At 36.3% G+C, this 20,216-nt stretch overlaps 2 protein-coding genes across 8 annotated transcripts in view; both read right to left on the bottom strand.

Moving 5' to 3' along the window:
* LOC139981151 (uncharacterized) overlaps positions 1–8,262 on the bottom strand; it is a 37,403-nt gene extending 29,141 nt beyond the window's left edge. For 2 of the 3 annotated variants that reach the window (XR_011797793.1, XM_071993345.1), the window contains exon 1: positions 5,287–5,841. The gene's annotated coding sequence lies outside the window, so the exon portion shown is untranslated. Of the gene's footprint in view, positions 1–5,286; positions 5,842–8,175 lie in introns of those variants that run through there. The other variant, XM_071993346.1, reaches the window with a different exon arrangement.
* The window catches only part of LOC139980821 (uncharacterized), a 113,955-nt gene that overhangs the window by 72,422 nt on the left and 21,317 nt on the right, over positions 1–20,216 (bottom strand). For 3 of the 5 annotated variants that reach the window (XM_071992765.1, XM_071992767.1, XM_071992766.1), the window contains exons 6-8: positions 17,324–17,992; positions 15,926–16,147; positions 13,254–13,419 (exon numbers count right to left, since the gene is read on the bottom strand). In XM_071992765.1, coding sequence (XP_071848866.1) covers positions 13,254–13,419; positions 15,926–16,147; positions 17,324–17,992 — 1,057 coding nt within the window. Of the gene's footprint in view, positions 1–13,253; positions 13,420–15,925; positions 16,148–17,323; positions 17,993–19,852; positions 19,874–20,216 lie in introns of those variants that run through there. The other 2 variants (XM_071992769.1, XM_071992768.1) reach the window with 2 other exon arrangements.

Here is a 20,216-nt window from a genome sequence, read left to right as displayed (position 1 = left end):
AAGCACAGCTTTTCTCTTAGTCACTAAAATTAGTATCTGGCTTGAAAGTTTATTGTTATACAAGTACAGGTGTAGTATGCTTTGATCCTTCATTGTATAACAATCGAATCAACCATTGACAGTTATACAAGTACAGGAGTTGTATGCTTTGATCCTTCATTGTATAACAAGCGAACCAACCAATGACAGTTGTACAAGTACAGGTGTAGTATGCTTTGATCCTTCCTTGTATAACAATCGAACCAACCATTGACAGTTATACAAGTACAGGTGTTGTATGCTTTGATCCTTCATTGTATAACAATCGAACCAACCAATGACAGTTATACAAGTACAGGTGTAGTATGCTTTGATCCTTCATTGTAAAACAATCGAACCAACCATTGACAGTTCTATACAAGTACAGGTGTAGTATGCTTTGATCCTTCATTGTATAACAATCGAACCAACCAATGACAGTTATACAAGTACAGGTGTAGTATGCTTTGATCCTTCATTGTATAACAATAGAACCAACCAATGACAGTTCTATACAAGTACAGGTGTAGTATGCTTTGATCCTTCCTTGTATAACAATCGAACCAGCCAATGACAGTTATACAAGTACAGGTGTAGTATGCTTTGATCCTTCATTGTATAACAATCGAACCAACCAATGACAGTTATACAAGTACAGGTGTAGTATGCTTTGATCCTTCCTTGTATAACAATCGAACCAACCAATGACAGTTCTATACAAGTACAGGTGTTATATGCTTTGATCCTTCATTGCATAACAATCCAACCAACCGATGAGAGTTATACAAGTACAGGTGTAGTATGCTTTGATCCTTCATTGTAAAACAATCGAACCAACCATTGACAGTTCTATACAAGTACAGGTGTAGTATGCTTTGATCCTTCATTGTATAACAATCGAACCAACCAATGACAGTTATACAAGTACAGGTGTAGTATGCTTTGATCCTTCATTGTAAAACAATCGAACCAACCATTGACAGTTCTATACAAGTACAGGTGTAGTATGCTTTGATCCTTCATTGTATAACAATCGAACCAACCAATGACAGTTATACAAGTACAGGTGTAGTATGCTTTGATCCTTCATTGTAAAACAATCGAACCAACCATTGACAGTTCTATACAAGTACAGGTGTAGTATGCTTTGATCCTTCATTGTATAACAATCGAACCAACCAATGACAGTTCTTTACAAGTACAGGTGTAGAATGCTTTGATCCTTCATTGTATAACAATCCAACCAACCAATGAGAGTTATACAAGTACAGGTGTAGTATGCTTTGATCCTTCCTTGTATAACAATCCAACCAACCAATGACAGTTCTATACAAGTACAGGTGTAGTATGCTTTGATCCTTCATTGTATAACAATCGAACCAACCAATGACAGTTATATAAGTACAGGTGTAATATGCTTTGATCCTTCCTTGTATAACAATCCAACCAACCAATGACAGTTCTATACAAGTACAGGTGTAGTATGCTTTGATCCTTCCTTGTACAACAATCGAACCAACCAATGACAGTTATACAAGTACAGGTGTTGTATGCTTTGATCCTTCATTGTTTAACAATCAAACCAACCATTGACAGTTATACAAGTACAGGTGTAGTATGCTTTGATCCTTCCTTGTACAACAATCGAACCAGCCAATGACAGTTCTATACAAGTACAGGTGTAGTATGCTTTGATCCTTCCTTGCCAACTAACTGTAAATTCAATGCACTATATACTATATCACTCTTGTTATTTTATTTGAGCATTAACATTGTTTGAGACTTTTAACTAGATCATAAATGTAAAGAACTTAGAGTACAGTTTTGAGACAATTGTTCATTTTTTTCCTTTTAATACTTCATTAAATTATAACATTCTGAGATGAAAATTTATGTTTATTTTGTGTTTAGTAAGAATGAACAGGGTGAACAAACAGTCTACCATGCGTTCATCGCAGGATAATGCACTAACAGGGGTATAATAACGCAAGCGATGCACGATGTCATAGGCAGAGCCTATATACCCCTGTATACCTACAGTATAATATTTATATTGTCACAATGCATTAACTTAACCTGCAGAGGGTTAACAGTTGAATCTGCAATATTTTAGGTGCATAGTAGGGTTGAGATGGAATGATGTCTTGAAAGCAACAATGCTTCATTATGGACACATCGGAGCAAACTCAGCTTAACAAAGTAATCCACTGTGTTTGAAATGAACACAAAATATATATTGTTAGTCTGTTATGTTAATTATATCATGAGATATGCTTACACCGATTGAAGAGGGCTTTAGCTTTTAAAAAAAAACATCATGAGCCTTTCCTTTCTAACCCTACAGTACTTTAATAATAGAAGTTTGCATGTTTACTAGCATAAATTGTGTATGATAAATCATAGCAGAAGTTTAAATAATCATGAACCACAGATGTTATTATCAGTTACCTGTTCATCTTTATGCAAAAATATGTTGAATACATCTTTCTTTTGTAGAAAAGTTGCATTAATTATTCAGTAAATATTGATAATAAACCTGGATTTGTATTCAGACTTGACAAATTCTGTTGATGACCTGCTTGTCAATTTAAGGTAAGGTTAATTAAACTAAACACTAAACAGAACATTAATTTCAAACAGTTAATGACTACCATCTTAGGAACTGCAAAATGGCTATATTCACAGGGACCATTGTGTGTCAAGTTTGCATAACAAATATATCTAAATGGCACAAAGGCACACAAACCACATGCAATATTGATCTTTACTACATATAATTAACCTTATATGATATGATACATATATTTGCAACAATGAGTCAGAATTGCAGGAGAAACAAAAGATATAATCAAGAAACTCAGAGCCATTAACATAATTGCCTATGACTAAAAGAACTGTCAGTTCTTCCCATAAGTAGAGTTACAGTATATAGGGCACTATGTCTACACAAACTGCAGAATTACAGTATCATCACTTTCATTAACTAAAATTGCAATCACTGTGTTTCTTGGTTCTCAATATGAAGAGTGCATTGTTTCTACGAAGACAACACTAGAAAGCAGTCCATTATGAATCTTCTTAGATAGAGCAATTAGTTATGAGTTATTCAAGACATTTTAAAGGTCGGTGCTAGAATTTCCAACAAGATGTAAAAGATAACCTTAAACTTACATGATGCAAACAGTGGCATTAATTAATAATAGAAAACCAAAGTTATTCTAGATACTTTGTATGGTCTCTTTAAGGAGTTATATTACATTTTATTACTCTCAATATAAATGTTTCCTAATGGACATCTTTCTTGCCAGCATATGCATAGTACATTTGCTCCCCCTAAAGACTAATAATTGTTCTCTCCCAGAAAGATGCTTTTACAACACTAACACTGTAGAGTAATAACAATCATGTATATATGCATGAGTGATTCCTAGCATGTTGTCAACAAACCATTCATTGTACACACAAAGGAAGACCACGCAGAGTCAGGGGTTCAAACAAGATCCATTAATATCTGAATACTTTTCATACTTCAACCTCTTTGTTTGACTTCCACCAGAAGTAGGTTTCTTTGTGAATTTACATACCAAGTATACTGAGAATCATTCTACTTGGCAGAGTTTGTTCTATTGTACCTTGACCTCTACCAATACCTCTAGGCTCTACCAACCCAGGCCTCTAACAGGTATCTCTAACAATACTTCCACACCTCTACCAATACCTCTACCAACCCAGGCCTCTAATAGGTATCTCTAATAATAGTTCTTCACCTCTACCAACCCTCTATAAAATCTTATGCTGCTGACTTTATAAGAGTGCACAGTAAAACAATGTTACTCAGAGACCTTCATCATTGGTAAACTGGGCTGTTGCTTGATTTAGGCCCAACTAAAATTGGATCTTGCCAGCCTAAGCCCCAAACTTGATGTAGCACATGGCTGTGACCGACTGATTCCTGCTTTACAAAAGAAAGTATCCCAAATTGTTACCATAACGAGTATATACTTGGCCACTAAGCTGGATCCATCAATGACAAACTTGCAATTTTAACGTACACAAGGGTAACATCTATAACATAGCAACGGCCATTATTTATCAAAAAACTCCCCAAGATGGGTCTTCATATGTCCTGAAGTGCAACAAAGGAGTTTTTTCATTGGTCCTATACATACTTATAGGGTTTTCAGCTTCAACCTACACTAGTAACTTAAGAGTTTCTTGTTAACTACCACAAAGGAAATATTCAACCTAATATGCCCATGAATGTACTCACATGAATGTACTCACTGAATGTACTCACTGAAGCTGTTACATACCAGCTATAGCAAAAGGTTGACAATCACAATCCAATAAACACATACCTCCTCACATATGCATCAGTAGGCTTACATTACAATCCAATAAACACATACCTCCTCACACATACATCAACAGGCTTACATTACAATCCAATACACACATACCTCCTCACACATACATCAACAGGCTTACATTACAATCCAATACACACATACCTCCTCACACATACATCAACAGGCTTACATTACAATCCAATAAGCACATACCTCCTCACACATACATCAACAGGCTTACATTACAATCCAATACACACATACCTCCTCACACATACATCAACAGACTTACATTACAATCCAATACACACATACCTCTTCACACATACATCAGTAGGCTTACATTACAATCCAATAAACACATACCTCCCCACATAAACATCAGTAGGCTTACATTACATTACAATCCAATAAACACATACCCCCTCACACATACATTAGTGGGCTTACATTACAATCCAATAAGCACATACCTTCTCACACATCAATAGGCTTACATTACAATCCAATACAAACATGTCCCTAAAACATCAGTACACTTAGATTACAATCCCATACAAACATATCCCTACTCACATAAACACGCTTAATTCCCAACCCAAATCACAATCCAATACAGACATACCCTCCCCTCCCCCACCCACACACATCATTATGAAAGACAACTTAGATATCTAAAATCTTAGCCATGAAATGATACTTAATGCCTGCAATTATTTATATTGATAAGTTTCAGACATTACAAAAGGAGATTTAAAACTTAATGCACAACTGTTAGTTGCATAATCCTAGTAAAGAGACTAATAGTAATGGTTCTTGTAACAAGTATGAAGATATACTGCAAGGACTTAATAATAATAAGGTGTACAGTATCTTCTGCCCAATACTGACACTAACAATTACAGTCAATATGGCTTACCTTAATCACTCACACCCATCTGCAAGATTCTTTCCATCAAACAATTAGCTGGTGCTATCCTGATAGCTTCAGACGCATGACACATGGTAATCATATTGATATATCTCTCACAAACTACTCCAACCATGCTTAAACACTGCTGTAATGGCTTTCAGAAAATTATATTTTGCAGCGCAGGTAGTTTGCCAGCCATCAAACATTAGAACACCTGTAATTAACAATCAACCCTTCAGAGGTATACTCCTCGCTGATATAATCCTCCTCGGCAATATACCTCACTTATGAGTAGAGCTTGAAACGATTAGCATCTCTTCCGTATTGTGAACAGAGCGATAAATAATTTCACTCAAATATATCTATGACACACTGTCACCGCTAGATTTGATGACTCCTGCAATAATCTACCACTGCTACCTTCACATATTGGTAACAAACCGTTAAATTGTTAAAAGAACAGCCAGCTCTGGTAACAGCTTGTTTCTCTTGGATTCAACTCAGTGATATTATTCTCTGTCAACAGGTGACTACAGCTACTAAAACTTGAAGCTAAACTGAATGAACCCAGAGCAGATTCAAAGATGATGTTTACTTAGTAGTATCAGTTTGGGAATGCTCCATTATCACAGTAGGGAACAATACCTTTATTCAACAATGGTAAGCATTTAGATTACCAAAAATCTATTCTTTGTTTGTCCTGTATTAATTTCATGTCAGTAAAATTGACAAGAAAGGTGTGGAATCTTTGTTAACCTGATTCATATACAATTAAAATTATAAATTAGTAAATCCTATACTTGTTATGTGTTACAAACATTACTTTTCCTAAATTATGCCTTCTTGTCCCAAACTTTATTCAATTTATCAAAGTCCTACATCATCCAGTCATAAAGTTCCTTACTTACAAATACTGTCTGCTAGCCTTGAATTTCACAAGTTAAGCCACATGCTAAAAAATGCCCGTGCCTGGCAAAATTTACTGGCTAAAATCAAGTTCCCACTTGCATTTTCGTAAATTACAAGCATACATCAGTTACTATACAGGCCGGGTATAGGAACAGCCCAATAATATTAGCTGATAATAAGCAGTTATACGGGGCTTATGTTAGGTCCGAAATTATCCTTTGACTGACTTTGTTAATGGACTATTACCATGTTCTACTGGCAGAGGATCGCCAGTGCCTTTCTGTTCTACTGGTAAAGAGCAAAATCCACTGGGATTCTGCCAGTAAATAGCCAGGATTTTGTGGCCAGATTTATTCATAAAATTCAGATACAATACATATTATAATCATAAATTAGGCTTCTAATTCATCCCTATAAGAAGGAAAATAAAGACAAGAGATACCAGCATTCTAACCAATTATTTATCTATCTTCAAAATATAATTTCTAACACTCATTACTAAAACCTCCTACTTCACGTTACTACGGTGATGATGATGATTCACAGAGACTTTGATCATACAAAGCATTTAACAGCAATGTGAATAGAAAAAAATTGTAATTTAGCGTTTTAGGGTAATTGCGACTATAAGTGCAACTACTTTTCACTATGATGTAGTAAAATGTCCTTTTAATGGCCGGCTATGGGTGAAGGTGTATCCTCTTGTTATCATTTAGCCATCAGTTCTCATCTTGTCAGAACTGTGAGCTTTCAATCTATGTGAAAGACATATATTTAGTATTTCTCATATAAATTGCTCTTCATAATAATTGTTAACAGAAAGCCAGTTGGCTTAGCCATTCCATCCCATGTATTGTGTGGTAATATGATAACACTACAAAACAAGATTTTCATGTGATGACCATTACTCATCGGCAAGATTCTTGCACAAATGCGAACCTAGCTATCAAGTGAGAATTAGTCCATCATCCATGCTTTATTTTTGCAGTTATTATGTCAGATATACTGTATAAAGGGTTCAGACCTATAGTATTACCAAGAATGAACTTCAACAAAGATGTACCTAATTGAGTTATCTGGTTCATGCTTACAAAATTCTACACTTAGAACTCTTTTAACCTCAAGTGATCAGCTTTGACCAGAAAAGAACAGGGTCCTTGTACTCAGTAAGGTTATACATAATAAGTATGACATAAGTTCATCAAACCCTTGAATTCCTTTAAGAGTTATCATGTTCACAATATCTTCAAATTTTGACCTCTGTTGACCTCAAACAATCTTTGACATTTACCACATTAGAATAGGATCCTTGTACTCACCAAGGGGGATCTACATAGTATGTATAAACTGCAACCAAGGAGCACTTTCGGAGTTATCATGCTCACAGACTTTCACCTCTGTTGACTTCACAGACCTTTGACCTCTACCAATTTCTGTAGGGTTCTTGTACATCAATTTGCATCTACATTTCAAGCATGAAATTCAACAAAGTTGTACGTTTGGTTTTCCCATTTGCAAGATTTTCAGACTTTGACCTATGTTGCCTGCATTTTATGACAGGTGCAAGTTACCTTTTGAATTTGAATGTTTACAAGCAGGCACACACACACACATGACATGACCAGTGCATAGATTCCTTTGGCCGCTGGCAAGGAATAACAAATCTAAAACAAAAGAAGATTTTAATTTTCTTAGCTAAAATACCACTACTTTTGTGTTCTAATAGTCAATCATGTTCCTGTGTAATGTACATCATCAAATTATGATGCTTTGCATTTAACATGAAATATAAAATTACAAAAATTCCAATGCCAATTACAGGTAAGTGAGAATACTACATTGCAATTAATGTCAAAAATATGTCGCACTGTAAAATACAAACTGACTTTTATTAACTGCTCTACACTGAATCAATTACGAGCAGTTAAATTACATTTACTAATCCAAAATAGCCAAGCAATTAATATTCGATTATTTTTAGCTTACCTTTGAAATGAGCAAGTCAGTTTTTGCCTCATTTTGCCAGATCCATGTAATTATTCCCTAATTAAGCTAACTTAGCATTAACAGTAGTTATTACTGATGTGTAAGAGTTGTACATATACCACTTTAGAGTGTACTGTATAGATCCTTTACTCATTGCGTAGCGCAGCAAGCATAGAATTGATATGAAATTCAACACATTTTGAATTTGTACTGCAGCAGGCATGGTCTGCACAACTGAAAGGTGGTAAAACCATGCACCACCAACCTAGTCTGCAGGTAATTCAAGGTTACTGCACAGAATAATGCACAAATGACACAGCTAGACAGTGCAATAAAGCAACTATGTATATGCTTGACATTAAACGGTAAATTGATCCAATCTAACATATCAAGTCTGTTCTAATTGATTAATTCCATAGCAACCAGATTTATGATGGTAAAATACAACTTGCAAGGTGATGCTTAGATAGAAAATGAACCTTTATCAGTTGGTTTACATCAGAGTAGCCTCAAGTGTGAACCATCAGATGAGTGGTAACAAATATGGCATTCAAACACAGCCAGGGACGTAGCCAGGAGGGGGAGCAATTGCTCCCCCCAGGGATTCAGTAAAAAAATGTTAAAAACTGTTGTTTTTTTTTGTACGGTATTTTGTCAGTGCTCTTCTTGATCTTGAATACTCGTCAGCACCCTTTAACTTGATTATAATTGTAGTAACATTCAGGCCTACTGATTCAGCTACTTAGTTTGGCAGATGCAATTAGCTAAATTTAGCCTATAGCCTATTAAAAGCCTACAGTTGGCCACTGCGTAATAAAATACATAAAGTCTACCTAACCGCACTCGATGGAGTGTCTCGAACTGTATGCACAACAACAATGTGCGTTCTAATCCTTCTATGATTCGTCATGAGTTGTTGCACGAACAGCATGTTATGAAACTAAGCTAGCAATCTTACGTGATGTGTGCTTCCCATAAATCATTATTACACTGGTAATACACTGCGATAACGATATTTGTTTTTAGGCCACTGCATATCTGGCTATATTTCAAAATATGAAAGTTTATATTGTCCATCAGTTAAGTTCATCAAATGCATTAAAGTCCAGACATTGGACAATAAACAAGAATCATCCTCCTGGAAAAATTGTAAAAGAGCACTATGTTTGTCTTTCTGATGTAATATATATGTAAAAGAACATGTAAAAGAATTCAAACAAGAAACAAAACAAAAAACTGGCAAAACATTGCACGTACCAGATCGCATCTAAGGACTTTCAATTGTTCAAAAAATTCTCAAATGGGAGTGCGACACCCCCTCCCCTTACACCCCTCCCCCAAATCAATCCCAAAATGCACTCCCCCCCTTGCAAATTCCTGGCTACGTCGCTGAACACAGCAACAATATACAGTGTGTATCAATTCAATTAAACAGTAAAGGTCTGTTTTGTGTGCATTGCATCGATATTGAAGTGACTGCATCAACACCTCATCAAAACTTGAAACTGCCATTTTCGTAAGAAAAATGACAGTTGGAATCATAGTCTATATAGCTATTAATCGATTCACCGATCCTGCACAAGCAATGAGGAAACATCAGCTCACAAAGGATTGTCAACCAATCATTGAATAGTTCAATAAGTTTACCTTGTAGGACACAAACATTTCTGGTTAATTATGATGAAACATGTTTATCTCACCAACATATGGTGTACTCTATTATAACCAAGATACAGAGGGTTCTGAGATCATATTTGATGAAAAACAGAAAACTTTTGCAATCATAAATATGACTGCTGTACAGCTGTGATTGAACTTTAACCTTTTCAAACTGCAACAAAACTCAGGAAGGCCTGTGCTTACTGTGCTGAAATACTAAAGCTTTTCTTTGTCAATTGCTTTCTTTTTTCCTCACAATTCGGATTTTCTACACTAACCTTTCATGCAGGATAACACTTTTCCCCTTCACACTGTTTTTGATGTAGCTGTACCCCACAAACATAACAGAACCCAGCCCACTCTGACCTAAATCTGCTGCTGCTGGCAATGCTGTTAAGTTGAAAGCAATTAAAATGAATCAGGTGACTACGAATACATCCTTCTGCTCATGTTGGATTTACTAGCACTATAGCAGACTTGTTACAGATTAACGACTTTTCATTCTCCCTAGGGTGAGACGGCTGTTATTGTTTACAGTCCTCTGCAATGCAGAGAACTCATCTCTAACTAATTACTCTCTTTCTCTTCTCATCATATATATCAATTCGTATGTTGCTTATTAACATCCTGAAAATGGCCTCAAGAGGAAGAGCTGGCTCTCTCCATCATCTTACAAGGACATGACTTTCTGTCAACAAATTATGACTTGGAGAATTGCAAACTCAATTAGTATCCACAGATTTTGATGGTGTACAACTGTACACCCAACAGTAGAAGGTGATATCACCAAAGCAATGCAATAGTTTGCTCCAATAAAACAGGGAAAAGATGGAAAATAATTTCTTTTTAAGATGATCAGACTTGTATAAAGGAATTCTCCAGAACCACTGATTGCCTCTATTTCTCTGACACTGGTAATTTTATCCATCTTTTACATAAATGCAGCATGTTCAGATTGTTCATCAACAAGCATCAGTAAACTCTTCCAGAAACACAACCAATAGATATATAAATAGATATTATAAATCCAACAGATAATTTAAATCTCTTGGATAATTTTTTCTTGGATAATTTTTACTTGAAACGAAACAGGCTTGTCGACTGCTAGGTTGTAAGATATTTTTTCATATAGAACCTTCTCTTTTTCCTTAAGATTACTTCTTTCAAAAAAGTTGAAAACTCTTAGGGATTTTAACACTTAATCAAAATTCAAGTATCCTTACTCTCTGAACAAATGTTTTTATACTCGTATAAAGAGAATTAAAAAAGAACAAGTTGTCTGTTTTCACATTCAAAGTCCCTTTTACCTATAATCAACATTTACATGTTTTCTTTAAAGTGCAATACCAGGTAAGGCAAACTGTGCTGTTGCATAATATTGCAAACGGAGGGCAGCATACACAAATTGCATGTTTAAACACATTAGCTACATATCATATTCATTTCAGGTACAATGGCTTGCTGAACAAATTGTAGTGTAATATGGAGGGGAAGCTGATGTGGGGAGGGAGGGGAAAAGTTCAAGAACTTTACATGTTTCACTGTTATAGAAAATGACAAAGAACCACCACAATCCCAGGACACACTGGTCACAAATAAATTAAGTGGTAATTTATGCTACAAACATTTGGTCTCGGTACTGTGGAATACCAAAACCTAGATGCTTGTTCGGCGCAAAGAATCATTAATAAAGGATCAACTATATTTCACATGTGCAGATATGATTTAACAAACCAACCCAACCAAAGGTTGTACAAGAGATAATGAAATCTCTAAACTTCTAATACTGAATCTCACCATGCAGTAGCTGTTTCTATGCTTTGTAGAGTATACTCCAGATTTCTGGTTTTTAGTCAACATATTCAAGAATCGATTAAAAAACAATCAGCTCTCTAATATCTATAGTAGCTTTCAGTAGTTATTTACTAATTATCTTACTTAAATTCCCTTCAAGTCTTCTGTAGCTAAAAGTCAGTCTTTTAGCCGACCAAGTCACTTCATATGTGAATACACATATTTACATTACTGTTACTTCTATGCTAGATAGAAAATAAGGTAACAATAATTATTTCCTTTTTATCAGAAATAGTACAAAAAACACTAGTTAACAAATAAATGCTGAGCTTAGACTACAAAGTTTCTTCCCAAATAGAGAAGAAGTAAAAATTAGAAGTAACATTTTTTATCCTTGCTTTTTGGCCTGCTATTTCTAGATTTTCATGGTTAACTATTCCTCCTGACATAAACAGTTAGTTTTCACCAAGAATGGTGAATGGGCTAAGATAATTGATTAAAATAAAGATATATCACAATCCAGAGTAAGGTAACGTTGTAAGAATAAGAGTTATCTTACCTGGAGAATGTTCTGACCTCTGCCAGTATACATTCATCGGTTATTCTTCATTTCCATATAGCTGCAGGCATCACATGTCTTGAGGTAAGCGTAGCTCTCGTAACTCGTCCGACGGATACCACCTATGACATACCACTCAAAGGGGAGTGGCCTGAATCAAGCAATACCTATCACTAAATGTAATTTGGTTGCATTCCAACCAAAAGTGCTTGTTCATGGTTTCTAGTTTAATTTCAAGAATGTCAAGAAAGGCTGGGATATGATAGGATAAATGTGAAAGAACAAAGAAGTAACTGACCCTGAGTGTCCTCAGATGCACAGAGTCATGTGCTTTTACCAAAGTTTGATTTGTCTCTATGTAAATTCCCGAAGGACAGGTAACAGGATGGTCAACATAATAGCAGGAAGGTGAACATAATAGCAGGAAGAACAATAGTAATTGACTTTTAAATGTCTATGACAACATGAAGTTGAGATAGCACAGGGAACGCCCATAAAGCCAAGACAAGCAATCTAACAACAGGATAGAAGAAACAAACCTATGTAATTCAAGAAGCAAAACACACAGCTTCCAAACAGCAACTAGAAGTATAGCCATCAAGATGTATGGCAGGTCAAAGAATTACATAGACGAGAGAGCCTGAAGTTGCCTTTTAAAGATATACTGACCTCCATATCACTTATTCAGCAAACTTACTACATTTGAATTTAATGTTGTCAAAGGGAACACTATGTTTGTGAAGCGCCTCATTCAAAATTCATAACTGTTGTTTTTTCTCCCGCCAAACATGTTGGCTTATTTCTGACAGTCAAGCCATGTAACACTGGTGAGAGTGTTACACTAACTTCATAACATGTCAGCAAGTTTTTGTTATCATGCAAACAACTTTGTTTAGATATGTTCCTATAATTATTTCAGGTTTAGTTAGTGTCGTATTCTGTACCTGTACTCTGTAGATGCCACACATATCCATTCAGACAATTTAGTCTACTGCAACTGGTCCTTTAGTTCATTGTCAAACAAACGTAAAACCTTCAAATTTTTCAAAAATATAAGTATACTCACGAATTTAAATCGTCAATCACAATTTGCCTTCCAATGGTTCTATTCTGTTCTTGTGTAGTTTGTCCTTCTCTCTTGGGATGGTAAGGCGTCGATGTCAAAAAATTGCTCCTCTGCTTGTGTTTACCTCCTCTCCTCTTCTTTAAAGCTCTGTTTGGTATTACCCCGGCTGTAAGTGTAATATGATAAAATGCAAATTAAATGACACTTTTATAGCTAAGTCCTACAGAAAAACCACACAAAACAAACATACTCATTTTTATCAATCAGCTACAAGGTGACACACAAAAGTCGAACATCATCCACAAGTATGTATTACAGATGCTCATAGGCGTAGGAGGCGGGGGGGCTGGGGGGGCTGCAGCCCCCCCAACCAATTAATTTTGTGAAAATTCGGGCAATATGCTGAGAATTTTTCGGGCACCTACTGGAAGAAGAATACTTTGCAGTGTGTTTTTTTTTTCTTTTTTGGTAAAAATTCGGCAATATGCAGAGAATTTTTCGGGCATCTCCTGAAAGAATAATAATTTGCAATGTGTTTTTCAATTTTTTGGTAAAAATTTGGGCAATATGCTGAGAATTTTTCGAGCACCTACTGAAAGAAGAAGAATTTGCAATGTGTTTTTCAATTTTTTGGTGAAATTTCGGGCAATATATGCTGAGAATTTTTTTCGGGCACCTACTGAAAGAATAATAATTTGCAGTGTGTTTTTCAATTTTTTTGGTGAAAATTTGGGCAATATACTGAGAATTTTTCGGGCACCTACCAGTGGCGGAGCGTCCATACAGTCAGAGGGGGCCGATGAACCCCCCCCCCCCGACGGACTCAATGGACTGCTGGCGCCTTTTTCAGCTTTTTACCACTTTCTACTTATTCGCGATTATTGACTTTTTATTGCGCTCTCAAATACCTATTGACATTTGTCACATTTTGTTTGGTGCAATTTTCTGACAAATGGCGATGACACCTATTATTCTTCGTTTATCTGCAAATTAGCTAGGCCTGGGAAGGGTCATTTCCGGCAATCTAGGGAGTATCTTTACTCAAAAAAATTTTATACGCTCTGCGCCAACCGGTGGTGGCGCTCCGCTTAGATAGTGTCGAAAGCGCCCCTACAGAGCATTCTCTCCCCCCAGACCAATACCCCTAGCTATGCCACTGGCACCTACTGAAAGAAGAAGAATTTACAATGTGTTTTTCAATAGTTAAACTTATATTATTATCATTATTGTTGTAACGACTTCCCCAATAATTATTACCAATACGGAAGGGTAATAACACGAAAATGATTTAATGTTATTGGCATGTGATGTAATAAGCGATGAATGCCTATATGATATGCACATTGACATGTGGAACGCGCGCGGAGCGCGTGAAAAATTTTGGTTATATTTTTCGGGCAAGTCGTTACAGCCCCCCCAAATCAAATGAGGCTCCTACGCCTATGCAGATGCTTACCTGGAACAACTCTCCCTCCCCCCTGCCCCTCCCCACACCTGGAGAAAAAGGGGTTGCATCGAGGCAAGGAAATTCCCTATTAGTTTTTTTCCAGAGTCAGACATGGTAATAATAATTCCTTTTGGAGATTTCATGCTCATTTTATTCATTTCCCTTGTGACAGTTCTTGCAGAATCTATCATGTTTACTTTTAATATACAAATTAATCTTTTGACAAGCATTAGCATATTCAAACCAGTCAGTTAATAGCTGCCCAGACCAGGCTTTATTGGCATAGGCATACGACAAAATGAAGTTAGACAACTACTATTATTAATCAGCAAAATACATTGTCATTTTTCCAATTGTAGGAGGTGTAAAAATGAGGGAACCTGCAGCTAAACTATACTCATACATACAAATGCATAATATCAGTTGAAACAACAAAGGCATTTCACTAGAGGCTCAATATACCTGTTTGCTGATGACATTTGGAAAACAAACTTCCGAAGTAGATTCAATGTTTCTTATTCTAAATGCACTCTGACCAGGTGGGTTTAACGGAGAAAAGCTGTCGCAATCAAAAGAAATTTATTTTCTGTTGCCCTTATGGCGCGAACGATTTACTGTAAAATCACTGCGACTGCCCATGGAAGCATGATCATTACACAAATGTAAACGAATTAGTCTACACATGCGGCCCGATCAAGATTTTAATGCAGTCCTATACTCGAATCACCCACTTTTTATAACTCCACAGAGGAAACATCTGAAAACACTTGTTTATTTATTGAAATGAAGGAAATGACACTAAATGATCTAAGAGAGTCTAGCCATGAAAGTGAAAGTAGTCCTAGGCCTAACGGTTGTAAACAAAACAGAGAGATTTGATTGGCGCATGATCAGTTGGGTGGGGCTTGCAAATTTTAATTGAAGTTTGTAGAATCTACGGACTTGTTAAAATATCCGGTGAATTTTATGCATATTATTTTTTCATTCAGCTCAAAATTTTTAACGACAGATAACTCGATAAAAATAAGGAATATTGATATGAAACTTGTATAGAACGTTTTCATTTTCACTCAGCTTGAAGTGCAGTAAGCTGGAAATGTTGAAGTTTAAATTTGGCAAAAGAGTACTCAGACTTAAAAACTGTTTTGTCAACAAGTTAGAAATTATGCACCACATTACACCATAATACCAAGTTTGTTTCTCAATGCAAAGTTAAGCATATTACCTGCTTTGAGTTGCCCAACTTTCTCTATGACTTCCGCAGACTGAAATGAATCCAGATCACTTGCCACAGAAACACCGTCATAGTACTGCAGTGGGACCCCTGCAAGTTGTTTGACCATCAAGTGATTAAAATGGCTCTCATAATCCTCTGTCTGTACTGAGTCTCTATCACTGTCTAAACCAGCGGCCATTTTAGGAATGACGCCTCGGCCAAATGGAAATCCTGACAGAGATGTAAGAACAAGACAGTGAATGAACCTTGCCCATACATTCTGAGTCAGGGTGAAATAGCTGACATTCGGCTCATCACGGTATAAATATCTGAACGGTTGCGACCTCTGAATCTCATAAACTTCTGGTCATTTCACAACCACATTCATTCCCTTTTACAATGCTCCAGTTTTTCCTATCGATCAGCAGATGCTAACCAATCATAAACTTTGCCCAAAGAAGCACAAGTTCAAGAAACTAAACACATTGGCAAACTGACTGAAGAAAACACACAAAAAACTTACCCTTTAACCGTAATTTTGAATATTATTACAAAATTACCTGTACCTAGCCTAATAAGAGTTTTTATCACCGCAAACTTTCATAAACATGCATGCCAGGCTGCCATATGAAAGATCTGAGGGTTTATAAAGTAGGAGACATCAAAGAAGCAAACAAATGCAAGACGGTTTAGAAATTAAAAGAGCAAAGGAAAATTGCAGCAGCCATACAAAGAGTGAAAAAATAAAGAGAGGTGAATACTTGATGAAAATCCAAGTAAGCAGTTGCAGTATATGTTATTAAATTTTTTAATTTGTGAAGAGATCAAAAGAAGTGAAAACATATTTTGTTTCCTTAATTTTCCTACAAGATATGGCACAAAACCAAGATAACCAATGTCAACATCCAGAAAAGAGCAATATGTCACTGACAATTGTAAGTGAAAGCATGAATTCTGCTCTAGCAGCAAGAATAGGATATCTGGTAGCTAGCCAGTAGAAATCAACAGAAAAGGAACATAAATTAAGATAAATTCATACCATCCTGGAAGAGCAAACAAATTTATCCAAACATGGTCATTGGATCCTAAGAATGCTGCCTTTGTTATTAAACATTCAAATTAAAAGTTTGACAGTGCCTCAATAAAAATTAGACTCTTTGCACCTTTATTTCAATGTGTTTCTTTGATTGGAAGCATATTTTATTTGCTCATGTCAACAAGTTTTCAAACTATGAGGCTTTTTGAATTTATAACTGTTCATCAAATTTGACAAGTTTCTACCAGTTCTTCTGATTACCTGTGGTATAAGATACTCAAACTTATGTCAACAACTCAAATGTTTTTAGTGCCTGAGAGTACAACATTACTCTCAATGGCACAGAAGAGAAATATGAACAGTCACCACACCTTTTTGTTTGTTCAAGCCTGCTTTCCAGTACTGTGCTTCGTAATCTTCTGTCCAGACGCTATCAGACCCAACATCACTCTCAGTGATTTCTTTTTTCAGGTACATGTACTCGGGTAAGCCACTCTCACGTGGAGGGGCAGGCAGAACTGATTTCTCTTCCTTGACAAATGACGTTCGGGGTCTAATACTTTGCGCAAGAACCAACTTCCTCAGATCCTCTGCCGATCCATGTACATTTTGACTGGAGCCATCAGCAGGTAATGTCGAGACCGATGGTATATTTGGTGAGGGAGTCCTTAGAGCAAACTGCTGATATTTGGTCTCAAAGTCTTCAGTGGCGATGGACTCCAAATCACTAACATTGTCGTCACTCTTCCACTGTTCAATGACTCTTAGCGAATCATCGTGAGCATGCACATCGAAATCAGGAGACCGTTTGCTCCGTTTTGAATTTGGCTTTTTATGCTTGCCATTTTTGGAAGATCTTGGCATTTTTGAGGAAGAGTCTGACGATTGGCGAAGAGCGGAGTTAGGGATCTTTGGGTATTTGACATGATTCTCATTGAAGTCGTCACCACGGTTACTGTCATACAAGGGTGAGGCAGGAAGAGCACTACTGTCCATACTACGAGGTGTAAGGGCAAGCAAGGACTCATGCTGGGAAGGTTCTACAAAATAAAACAGCCAAGGAAGGATGCGGATAAAAGCAGCAAAGTAAAGTATTAGACACTATGGTATGGATTCCAATTAGGTTTATCGTATTGTATTGTATTTAACTTTTGATGTATTATGAAATCAATACATGTAGTGTTAACACTCCTGTCACTGAAGATCAAATGCATCAACAGAACTTGTTTTTGCTTTAAACTAATCACAATAAGTCTGCATATTAAACCAGAATGCAAATATGCATTGTGGTTTTGATGATGTATCATGAGCAGTTTTCTTCATGAATCTGACATAATGTATAGTGAGGGTGTACATGTTTACAAGGGTTTCACGATTTGACCTCTGATGACCCCAAATGACCTTTGGCCGCCACCGAACACAATTGGCTTCTTTAACACAATTTGGTAATTCTACACACTAAATATGTGGTCTGCCTATGATTCCCATCTTGAGATATCATGTTTACAAGGTTTTCACAATTTGACCCCTAGGGACCCCAAATGACCTTTGACCTCCACCAAAAACAATAGGCTTCTTGTACCTAATGTGGTACTTCTACACACTAAGTATAAAACTGGTCTGACCTTCCCTTCTTGAGATATCGTGTTTCAAGCTGGGCGTCACAAACGCAATCACACACATACACACACACACGCAATCATGAAAGCATAGGTTACGATTATCATCGAAACCAAAAATGAAAAGGAATTCTGATAACACTCGAAACACATGACTACCGCTATAATAATTATTTTCAAATAATGTCATGAATGATGACTAAGTAAATTTAATACCACGGCATTAGTCATGTTCAGAGTTTTGAATAAACACTCCTATGAGTCATTATTGTATTAAGTCATTGAACCAAAAAGGGTGTAGTGAAAATAAATTATTAAAATTACATCACAAATTTGTGGTTAGTTTCATTTCAACTGTCCTTGCAAACTAACATTGGAAAACTAAGATGGTGTTTTGGCAAGCAATTAGTATGTATGTAAGAAAGGCAAATTCACTTTTCATTCAAATTGGGTTGTTGTACAAGAAATGGATTAACTATGTAACATAAGAAGGTTTTGTACGAAAGAAGAAACACCTTGTTTCAAATGGGAGATATATTTGTTTAAAAGTCACATTTGGGACTGTCTGTTTGACCAGTGTGTAATGTCATATAATGCCAATAGAAGGTGAAATGTCTTTTTTGGTCCTTGGTTTCTTACAAATGTTCACAGTGACAGTTAAGTGCCGTTGATGATTAAAGCATTGCCATGGCTCAGTGATGTCGATGTTCAAGTCTTGTTTCCCAGCTTTAATTAGTCTGGTATGTAAAGGAACATTCCAAACATAAAATTTAAAGATGCTATAAATGTTTTGCAGTTGTATCAGTGGAGTCATTGTTCATTAGACTGATCCATAATTAGTAAGGTTAGGATAGCAGTAACTAAGCAACAGGGATACAAACATACAGAGAAACAAGGTGCAAATACACAATATACACGGTAAGTAGCAAATTCATGATTATATGTGCAAATTTTCAGGGCTTTTATATTTTTCAAAGGTATCAAATCTATTCTCCCAAGCCCCATTATTAACTGTTATTCTCATATTTAAATAACATTACTACAGTAGATTAGTTTCTGTCTACATAATGAAGTACAGGGCAAATAAACAGGGCTTTATTTTTAATATGCTTTTATAATTAGGACTTCCTGTACCCTTGCATAAGTCTCACCATGCATTGTGAGGACTTCCTGTACCCTTGCAAGAGACTTACCATGCTTTGTGAGGGATTAACTCCTGTATCCTTGTATTAGACTTACCATACTTGGTGAGAACTTCCTGTACCCTTGCATGAGACTTACCATGCTTAGTGAGGACTTCCTGTACCCTTGCATAAGTATCTCACTATGCATTATGAGGACTTCCTGTACCCTTGCATGAGACTTACCATGCTTAGTGAGGACTTCCTGTACCCTTGAATAAGTATCTCACTATGCATTATGGGGACTTCCTGTACCCTTACATACTTACCATGCTTAGTGAGGACTTCATGTACCCTTGCATAAGTATCTCACTATGCATTGTGAGGACTTCCTGTACCCTTGCAAAAGTATCTCACTATGCATTATGAGGACTTCCTGTACCCTTGCATGAGACTTACCATGCTTAGTGAGGACTTCCTGTACCCTTGCATAAGTATCTCACTATGCATTATGGGGACTTCCT

Source organism: Apostichopus japonicus, chromosome 15, assembly GCF_037975245.1.
Source record: "Apostichopus japonicus isolate 1M-3 chromosome 15, ASM3797524v1, whole genome shotgun sequence".
NCBI lineage: Eukaryota > Metazoa > Echinodermata > Holothuroidea > Aspidochirotida > Stichopodidae > Apostichopus > Apostichopus japonicus.
The sequence above is the reverse complement of the archived record's forward strand: the minus strand, read 5'-3'. Positions and strand labels throughout refer to the sequence as shown.